The 11,363-nt window shown below is 44.5% G+C and overlaps 1 protein-coding gene across 1 annotated transcript in view; it reads right to left on the reverse strand.

Annotated features, from left to right (window-relative positions):
• Positions 1–2,470: 2,470 nt before the first annotated feature.
• T265_10753 (hypothetical protein) overlaps positions 2,471–11,363 on the reverse strand; it is a gene marked incomplete at both ends in the record, with an annotated part of 29,682 nt that continues 20,789 nt past the window's right edge. Inside the window, 2 exons of the mRNA XM_009177218.1 lie at positions 2,471–2,572; positions 5,629–5,737. Coding sequence (XP_009175482.1) covers positions 2,471–2,572; positions 5,629–5,737 — 211 coding nt within the window. The remainder of the gene's footprint in view (positions 2,573–5,628; positions 5,738–11,363) is intronic.

Here is an 11,363-nt window from a genome sequence, read left to right on the forward strand (position 1 = left end):
CCAATTATAGACAAGAGTGGTCGAAATGCCAGGGTTGGGCTCGAACCATAGACCTTCCCATCATTAACTTCGCGCCTTAACCAATGAGCTATTTCGAGTTCTCTAGAGTAAACGTTGTCACTTCAATAAAGGGCATTTGATAGTTGTTCTATGGTTTTCCTTGTAAATCTAAAAACTTGAGAGGAGGGAGGCTGGTCTGAGGGGCCTCTTTCGCTTTTGTCGTTTTGTAGCACTAGCGGTCCAAGCAAAACATGACATGTTAAGTTCCACGCGACTTGATCAATCTAACGTCCCCTAGTTTGCGTTGCGCAGGCTAAGGAAACCAAGTGCCAATTGACATAGAGCTTGTCCTGTGAATTTCAATTGAGCCAAATATAGTACAGACGCATACGTTGTTCTGGCCAACACCACGGGCAATAATCGCACCGAGGGGAACTAGCTGACTCATCACTGGACAGAATTCTGAAACTTAGTTCAATTAACAACCCAGTCGAAAGGGATCAGTATACACGATGAATTTATCTGGGATAATTTGAGCCCTCCATGGAAACGAGTTTTACCTTCCAGTGAGATTTTTCGTATCTGTCATAAAGGTCAGATTCCTGAAAGAAACCTTAGGAAGTTCGGAACCTACTGAGACCCAAAATCTCCACCAAAATTTGAATAGGAAAGCCCGCAAGCATCCAGGCGAGTCAATAATTCAATCAACTAAGCGAAAGCCTATGAACATAGACGGTTACTGAAGCACGACCGAATGTGATAGGCTTTCGAGCATCTCAGAGGAGCACGACTGCCTGGTTCAATGCCAGAAAGTGCCCTTTACATAGCGCTGGGCCGTTGCAACATTTGCACTCGCACCCAATCGCTCGTCTGGAATAAATATGATGTGTACCTTATCGGTGAGACCTTTCTGGCACCATGCACAGGAGTGGAAACAGCTGTTTGATGTAACAATATCATTCCATTTATGTCACTCCGACATTTATCCAAAAACGTGGTGAAGTTGAAGAGTCCCACCAGATGGTGGCGAAGACCTGCTTTAATCGACCGCTAAATTCTGTGTGTAACCGAAGTAATCAGATTGCCGTCTGATTTGAGGTGTTTGCTGGATGCCCAGCGTTAGAAGTTCTGTTTGTATGCCGTAGGATGTCAGTGAAGTGCCTGGATGAAACAAATTCCATATATAGAAGAAAATCTCAGTGGCTAAGATTGCCGACTGCTGGTCACACATAGTCACAACACGAAAAGTCACTGAGACGGGAATTCCAGGCTTCTCGGCTTGCCCATCGCCAACTGCTTGCAGTCAGTAGAATCATTTACCAATTAACGAAGGACGACGTATTTCGTCCTGTGTTTTGCAGCGGACTCCCTTCACTAGAGTGGACGTAACCAGGCTCCAAAGAGCAACTAGTTAACTGCAATGTAGGAGTGTTTGTACACTGTAGCCCGTATTTCTCCAAAATCTTCCGACATAATCTGTGTTGACGGGTTTAGTCAACCGTAGAGGGACTGTCCAGTACGGACTGATTTTGCAAGTTGGTCCCAGGAATGACTTCTGTGTAACAAAGAAATCAACTGTCACACCATATTCACTCAGTGGCGTTGATTCGCTCTTGATTGATTCACCTTGTACGCCTACCTAATGAAACCCAGAAACGGGGTCCGGTAGTGAGTTGCTGAAGAGTCTTCAGCATTCGTACGAGGGGCGGGTCAATTCATGAATAATCGAACAATTTTTTGTTGCGTAGCAACCGATCGATTTGTTTACGCTTGGCGCTCTATTGGTCGGTTCCTGAGGAGGTATTCCTTCTTCTCTGACAATCGGTCCCTCCGTTGTGTTGATTTCTGTGCGGTACTACGCCTACGGCGTCTCCCAAACCTCTTTGGAGTGACGTGATAATGATTCTGGACAAAATACACCTGGCTTGCAATCGGCCGATGCTGTCCTTCGCGGACAAAATTAGACGAGTTGATGAATGCAAAATATCAACATCAGGTTGGTAGTTTTGTAGTACAACAACATACAACAACGTCGATACCAAACGATTACTTAACAGTCTGACTTTTAGACAAACTGACACTTTCTAAGAGACTTCATCTGAGCATTCGGTGAGGGAAAGTGTTGTATAGAAACTTATTCAAAGTCAGCGGGGCTGTTTGACGATGCGCCTCTAGCATGGTTAGAGTAAACGCGAGAAACAGTGAACTTTGTGCAATGTGTTTGGGTCGATAGACTATCCAAAAGCTGTCCTATCTGTGTCGATCGACCGGCATGATTTTACTCGTCCTGTGCATCTATCTTGCAATAGTACTTCAGATTTGTGAAGACGTCCTGATGAGTCCACAAGGTCTGAGAATCCCAACGGGTCTACCAAATGCTTTTACTGAACGATTTCTGGACGGCACAACACGAAACGGACAAGTTGCGGCTCATTTTATTTTGGTAAAATCACAAAACATGGTGTGTCCGTCAGGAACAGATGATGTGGACATAGTCGACGACAGTTTCAGCCTCGTATCCGGCTTTGCACAACTCCATTAGATGAGTTGTGTGCTGAACTACCTTGGGGTCCTGAACCCGTACAGATAACGGGCTCTTAGCTAGGAAATCAGTCTAAACATGAACACGAAAGATTCAACACGCATAAGAATGACTGAGGATCCTACATGTCCTACACGGGTTTGGACTAAGGACTAAGAATGATTTAAAACAAACAACAATGTGTTCACTCAAGATTCCTCCTAACGTCCACTAACAGATTTCGGCATTGCCGAGAAAAAGAGGCCACCATGCATAACCGTGGGGAAGATTCCTAGTGAGGCACACTGAATGTCAAGCTGATAATGGATCCACGATTCAAAAAGTTATTTGTGAGAGGTGTTGGGGTTTATCGGCACATCTGAATTCTAAATATCTCGAAGCGTGTTGATATAAACTCCCTCGATGCTAGCCGAGAACACGCAGAAGTTTCCAGCTACGCAGCAGGTGAGTGAATCTCCGTGAACAGGTGTTGCTCGTCAGGTAGTCGCAATCCGTCAAATTCCTGTTCTACTGGAACCCTAATTGGATACGTTTGTCTTGCTGATGATCCACTGAAGTCATACAAGGCAGTCAGCCGTACATGGAAGTGTCTGGGTTCTTTTTGGATAACCATCTTTCGCCAGTTGTTTAAATCGTGTGAAATCAGACGAACCAGATGAGTGCATGTGCGTTTCATTGGACTTCCTCAGTACTGTGGGTCCCAAAAACGCCCTCGCTTAGAAAGGACTAGCTCAGATTTGCTCATGTTTCCAATTACCTTTGTGTAACAATAGTGGTCAGTAATTATGTCGTTGAAGTGTCTTCTTAAGTTAGGGGTTTTTTGAGATCTAAGTGTTTTCTGGTGATCACCCAAATAAGAATAAACAGAGTGCGTTGACTGAATATTCACTAACGGAACACGTGATTCAACAATGATTAGTTATCCCATTTACGCAGTCGGTTGCTCAGGATGGAGAGAGTGGATATCAACTAGCCAGAAGCAAGTCCCACTAGTTAAAATTCGGCAGTGTGAAAAAGGCAAATGTTAAACTTCATAGCAAAAGCTTTATCAGCGAGAGACCCAGCAATGCTGCGATGACGTTACTGAGGATATTGGACGATTCTTGGAACCATCAACGATGTGGTATGACTGTCGGACAGATGTTACGTTGACGAAGTGTGTTGCCGCGTGCTTGTCCTTGATCATCTCTAAATATTAAAGGGGCTCGCAGAATCACTCCGATACCCAAGCCAGTGTAGAAGAGCACAGTACCGTTAGTCCATAGGGGCGGACCTTGGTGAATACAATATTGAAAATCGTGTTCATCCGTATCCTTTCAAGCAAACCACTTACAGGCATAATCGAACGATTTTTAACCCAAAACTGACTGATATCGTCTATTAAAAAGCGAGATTCATACCACCGTGTACAGAATAACCAGTGGCTAAGACATCAAACAAACCCCTGAAAATGGTTGTCAAAACATTGAAGCCACGATACACACTGAAAGTGAAACAAATATAAAAATATGAATTGACCGGAGCTCACAAGTTACGGGTATCATCTTGGGTATGTTCTTTTATTGTTTTACCGAACCGATGGTTTCTGCTGTCTGTTTGTTGAACGTCGAATGGTTCTAAAAATCCTCCTCGAAATTGTGCGTTTCTTAAATTACATTACAAGTAATTTCAGCCAGAATAGCTGGCCTAATTTTGCTTCACTGCATTTCCCAGCGATGCTGAACCCACGGACCATTTGAAAATAAGGATACGCCTCGTCACCATTTTCCGATGTAACTTCTGATCTGAATCTCATACTCTGTCGTGTTTGTCGTATTCTGCCGTCTGAAAATCAGTTTTGAATTGGCTTATACATACCAGGATGCCCAAGGGGGCTGGACTGGACTGCAATGAACTGGACTGTACTGTACTGTATTGTACTGGACTGGACTGGACTGGACTGGACTGGCTGGACTGGACTGGACTGGACTGGACTGGACTGGACTGGACTGGAATGAAATGATCTGAACTGAACTGAACTGAAATGAAATGAACTGAACTGAACTCAGGCAGCTTCGCTTCGGACTGGACTGGACTGGACTGGACTGGACTGGACTGGACTGGACTGGACTGGACTGGACTGGACTGGACTGGACTGGACTGGACTGGACTGGACTGGACTGGACTGGACTGGACTGGACTGGACTGGACTGGACTGGACTGGACTGGACTGGACTGGACTGGACTGGACTGGACTGGACTGGACTGGACTGGACTGGACTGGACTGGACTGGACTGGACTGGACTGGACTGGACTGGACTGGACTGGACTGGACTGGACTGGACTGGACTGGACTGGACTGGACTGGACTGGACTGGACTGGACTGGACTGGACTGGACTGGACTGGACTGGACTGGACTGGACTGGACTGGACTGGACTGGACTGGACTGGACTGGACTGGACTGGACTGGACTGGACTGGACTGGACTGGACTGGACTGGACTGGACTGGACTGGACTGGACTGGACTGGACTGGACTGGACTGGACTGGACTGGACTGGACTGGACTGGAATGAAATGATCTGAACTGAACTGAACTGAAATGAAATGAACTGAACTGAACTCAGGCAGCTTCATTTGGCTGATGTACATCTTTGTATATCCACAAGCACATTGCGAGGAACAGGATTTCCTATTCCATAACATCTTGGATTATTTAGAAGTCCGATTTACCTAGATTATTTTCCTGTTTCTATGAGTCACCTTGGAGATACCGAAATTTGACGTAACCTGGCTTCGGAAAATAGCTCACAACTGTTGAAATAATGATCTCGATGTTGCTAGTTGCAGGTTCTATATCAAGATAAGAACGAGGATACCAGTGATGTGAGTACCGGGTTTGCTCCGAAAGTTCCTCCCGTGTAGGTTGTTTGCTGGACTTTCATCTTGTAGTGGTTTTGGGACTGAGGATTGCGCTACGTGACGCCATGGGTGAATGCATTGGATAGCAATGTATGTATATGTTTGCAAACCCTTGTTTACGCGCCCCATGAGGTCAAAGTAACCGCTGAAGTGAAGCAGTGGCTCCAGAATTGATCGAATACTGCCTTGAAACACATGGGCTCATCCCTCTTGGAAAAGCCCCTAATCGTTGGCTTATGTTGGTTGTCACATCCATCACGATGTCGCGGAACGTTTCCTTGACGACGTGGCCTAGCTGACACAAGCGAGGGGAATGTTTGTGGGAGATAACCGATAGATTATGAAAGATTTCTCGCACATCTCAACAAAAAACTTTGGATTCTTAGGTGACATCATGAAACGTCCGCTAATGTACTAGATTGATGACAGTTTATTTGCTCCCATGCATCCTCTACACCTGTTCTCCACTACAAAACTCGAGTCTACACTAAATGCCTTTTATCGTGCTTTCAGACGCTAGTTGGCTATCAGTAGGATAAGAAAAAGAACTGGAAACACGAGGCGCACGGTGCAGGTTTTTCCGGGCGGTCTCACGTTCTTCCGCGGCCGTGGACTCCATCAAGCGACGAGACATTGAAAACAAATGCGCACTTAAAGAGAGCTTTCCATCTGCAACACTCGGCTTGAATCGAGAAAACAATTGGGCAACATTTACAGTGAACAATAACTCTGTCAATGCTGACTGACGGAATTGTCTTCATAGACTACTCCCTATCAGCGATAAACCACCCAAAATCATCTGGTTGCCAGGGTAACGCAAACTACCACCGGAATTTATGCATCTGCACATCATATTGAGGTATGCAGGACAACCTAGAAATTTCCATGTATTACAATGAATATTTGAAACGGGGCCTTAATCCTCATGTGTAGTAAAATGCCATGAACTCATCGAAAATATCCTTGCCGGAACAACGCTTCCGTTGCAGAATCAAGGAGCACCTTGAATTTAGCAGGTGGTAATTCTTGCGCACAGTTCAGGATCAGTGGTAAACACCATCTTCTGTCATGGGCATAACATGAAGTCTCCGAAAAATTCCATTCTTGTTCATTATAGTATGCTAGATTGATTAGTGTTAACCGTCTGCTCAATTAATTCAGCTGATGATTCGCGCAATCATCAAAGGCTCAACCACGTTGATTCATGCCGGTTTCGACTGGCCATAGTTTATCTGTACCTACCTATCCATCTATATATCCATCTGACTACCAATCTATGTATCTATCTATCTATCTATCTATTATCTATCTATCTATCTATCTATCTATCTATCTATCTATCTATCTATCTATCTATCTATCTATCTATCTATCTATCTATCCTAAATATCGAATATTGTCCTGAACACCTACTTCTATAACCCCATCATTCAGTGTACTTTGTCAGAGTTGAGTCCTTTTTCCTACCAGAGTGTGTGCAACAGTCCTTCAGAAATTTAATGTAGTTAGAGAACGCTATGGTTATGACAGTCGACTACAGCGCCCCCTTGGTTCTCCAGACTAGCGCCTCAGACGAGCCGTACTGGTGTCTCTTGATGTCCTCAGGACATATTGTTGCACGGTACTATGTATGCCGAGCAGAAAATGCGCATTTATTCCGACTTGGTGGACTGGGATCTGCTCTACAAGCTGCACAATTTTCTGCCGGCTCTATGCTGTCGTTGCAGTTGTTCCCCAAGATTCCGTTTGTTCGCCTTACCGTGAAAATGCCATTGGTCAACGAATCGCTGTTTCTGTTCAAAAGAGATATAATTCTGAGTTATATTCCGAGTCTACAATTCCGAGCCTATGACGACAAATTAACGTTCCTACCATCTGTTTTAGATTTTCTTGGCTACCAAGGTTATGGGTGTCGGTAGACTTTCAGTAAAACCTTGGTAAATGGCTGGATAGATGGTAACTCGTTCGTCCACGTGAAGATCACTTGTTCATACTTATTGCAATATTCGACACAACTCCGGCTGTTCATGTGTAATACAAAATAAATACAAAGCAGTTCTTCAGATATCGTACCGTGCCACCCAAAGAATTACGAGGGTTGAGATATTGCCGAAGGGCGGTCGAAATGCCAGGATTGTGCCGAACTGCGGATTCCCCGACCCGTAAGTCCACCCTTAACCAATGCTTGAGCACTGAAGCGACAACACTTTCAAGTCAACCGGTGGCATCTGAGAGTTCTACTGTGATTTTAGTTGCAAATCTCAAAATTTGGGTGAAGGGGCCGAGGTGAGTGATTTGATCTTGTCGTCTTCGTAGTAAGTTCAGTCTGGGCGAAATATGACATGTTAAGTTCCTTTCAAATTGCTCAATCACACATCTCCTATTTTGATAGCAAAAGACGTCATTACCTTTAGTTAAACTGCATCCTAGTGGAACAAAATGACAATCCCCATCTGGCTTGTATCGGGAATTTCGATTGAGTCAAATGTCACACTGCTGAATACGCTGTTCTGTCCATCCTCGGGAGCGGCAATATTTGGGTGATTTATTCTTGGGACACAAATAATACCACGAGTAATTTGCGGACCGAGAGTTGTGAACCAACTTGTCATTGAAAAAAATTCCGAAACTTATTGTAATTTAGAATTCCACTTGAAATAGTCCAGAATACACGACAGATTTATCATTTGAGGACCCCGTTAAGAAGTGGTTAATGTGCGAATGAACGTATTTGTATCTCTCAGGAATGTCAGATTCCTGGAGGTAGCCCTACGTTTCCCGAAAACAACTGAGACCATAAAAGGCCACCAAAATCTGAATAGGAATGCCGGCAAGCATCCAGGACAGAAGCACGATTGATGTTGATGTTTGTTCACTAAACGGCTATCAGAGTGCAAGGATCAATGCCGGAAAGGGGCCTCTAAATAGTTCGGGGCCCTTGTAACGTTTTCGCTCGCACCCAACCAGTTGTTTCGGATAAATATGTTGTGTATCTTTATCGGTGAGTTCTTTCGCTCGCCAGACCCAGTAGTGGGAGAGGCAGTTTGATAAAACGGTACCATTCCTTCTATTTCACTCCGACATTCCTCTAAAAACGAGGTGTGGTTGAAGAGTGCGATCAGTGGCGACAGCCCGTACCAAACTTTCAACACATTCTCTGTGTAACCGAAGTAATCAGACTCGCGTATGAGTTGAGGTGTTGCCTGAATGTTCGGGCTCTGATGTTTTGTATGCCGTGGGGTGCCGGTGAATTGCCCGGATGCAGAACATTCCTTCCAATGCTAACGGACCAGATAGCTGAAGAAAGATAGCTCTCCCGATTCCAAAAAGCATCTGGTTCTGTGCGATGTAGGATGGTTTGTTTACATTGTTCCACATCTCACATAAAACTTCCGTCACAGTCTGTGGTTTGACAGATCTAGTCAACCGCTGAAAGCCCAGTGTGGAATGATTTCGCACGTTATTCTCATGATAGACATCTCGATGGCGCTGATTCGTCCTTAATTTATTCGTCTGCAATTTCCTGTCAACCTTGTTTTAACTGAACACCAAATTGTGCGCCTATCGAATGAAACGCAGAAAGGGGAGAACTGTGGTTGTTGCTGAAGAGTTTTATGCAATCTCATGGGTTTCAGATCGTTTCAAGAAAAGCCTCACAATTTTTGTTGTATATCAACCGTTTGGCCAACAGGCCTGTTGTGTCTTCTGACATTTTATTAGTTAGCCCAGATTGTTACTCCCCTGGTAATCGGTCTCGACGAGGTGTTATTTCTGTGCGGTACCTTGCATGCGGCGCATTTAGCAAATCTTATTTGGAGTGACTGTAAATGGTCCTGGACAAGATACATCTGGCTTGGAATCAGTCGCGTTCTCTCGCACGCACATAAACATAGAAAGCTGATAAATATAATACAATGACATTTGGTTGCCGAACTCAAAATTGAGGAGCTTTGAGAACAGATGATTCCAAACGGCCTTTTGCTGGTCTGATTGTTAAGGAAACAGACACCGTTCGAATGATCTCATCTCGATAAAGTTGTGGATGGCTGTGGGAGAACTTTTTCAAAGTCGATGGAACTGAGTTTGACGATACACAATTGGAGTGAACACGAGAAAAATTGAAATTTGAGCAGTGTGCTTGGGTCGACGGACGACCCAAAAGCTGTCCTACCTGTGTCGACCCACTGGTCCATTTTTATTCGTCCTGCACACCTATCGTGCAATAGTGCGTCAGATTTGTGAACGCGTTTTAATAAGTCCAGAAGGCCTGAGAATCCCGACGGTGTTAACTGAATTCCTCCAATCTTGACCGAACGATATTTAATGAAAAAACACAATCCATATTTAGTGGCGATGGCAGAACTCGGAAAGGACAAGCTTCAACTCATTTTATTTTGGTGAAATCACACAACATGGTGCGTGTCCGTTAGGAACAGACGTTGTGGACAGCGTCGATGAGGGTTTCAGCCTCGTTTGCACAGTTCCATTAAATGAGTTGTTTCCTGAGCTACCTCGGGGGCCTGAATATGGATAGGTAACAGGATCTAAGCTGGGAAATTAGTCTAATCATAAACAAATAAGATTCAACACGCTCATCCAAAACAGCTATGGACTGATGACTGAGAATGTTTTTAGACGAACGTAGCAGATGACTGCAAATGAGTGTGTGATCTCTACGAAACAATATACGTAGAAATACTATGACCAGTTTCTTCCGTGTTCGGGCTCGTCAGGCAACGCAGTCCTCAAATTTCCTTTAACCTTGTGTTCCGCTTGAACCCAAATTGAACAGATTTTGACAAACGCTCGCACCCGTATACGAATTTGGTTTTTACAGGAGACACAAGTGAATTTAGTTGAATCTCGCCAAGGATGGTTCCCTTCCATCGAGTGCTCAACTAGAACACAAGGTTGATGGGAACTCGGAAAGTGCGCCCAGTTGATGAGCCCTTTGAAATGCAAAACTGGACATGAGCTGTCCGAAACCTTTCAGCAGCCATGTGAGTTGTCCACTTTACGTAGCTAATACTACTGTGCTGATAATGAGGTATTTAAAACGGTGACAAACATCCTCCAGATATGATTTAGGTTGCAAGATCTATCAAATGGAAATTTGGAGAGAGAGAAACCATTCCAGATGGTTTTAGAAGTTTTAAAATCAGTCAGGTAACTTGGCTTGTTGATAATCTACCGAAGTTATAAAAATTAATCATCATTAGGGAAGTGTTTGGGTTCTTTTTCGTTAAACTATGCTCCCCATTTGATCAAATCATATGGAATCTGACGAACCCGTAAAATCCCTGTGCGTTTCGTTGGGATTCCTATGTACAGAAATGATTACTTAATATTCGCTCGCGTTCCCACTTACCGTTGTGGGCAAGCACGACGGACTGAAAAAGCTGAATTGAACTGAAGTGAAATGAAAGGGACTGAACTGACCTGAGATTTTCTCAGTCATCATTCTGCTGCTGTCAAACTTGGTGTATTCACATTCCAATTTACTTACATCATATTCGCTTCTCCCTACGTTTCCCGGGGCCGCGTAAGGTGCGGACAATTCGCATGGCAACTGAAAGACTGGCAGATCCGGATGTCAGACGAACTTACAAGAATCGGCTTCTAGAGTCTCTTCCAAGTGCTCCATCATCAGATGTGCACTCATACTGGGACGAGATTGACACCTCTTTGCATAGTGCTGGGAATTTCGCCTGTGGCACGACCCGACCAGGCGCACTCAAGCATTGGATATCAGACCGAACGGTGGCACTACTTAAATCTCGAAGAAATATCCCAGCCGGTCCCGAACATAATCCAGTGCGAAGAGTTATTAGACGTCAAGTGAAAGTGAGCTTGCGATCTGATCGTGAAGTATGGTGGACACAGAAAGCCAAAGAAATGGAAGAGGCCCAGAAAGCCG

This window comes from Opisthorchis viverrini, assembly GCF_000715545.1.
Source record: "Opisthorchis viverrini unplaced genomic scaffold opera_v5_401, whole genome shotgun sequence".
NCBI classification, from domain to species: Eukaryota; Metazoa; Platyhelminthes; class Trematoda; order Opisthorchiida; family Opisthorchiidae; genus Opisthorchis; species Opisthorchis viverrini.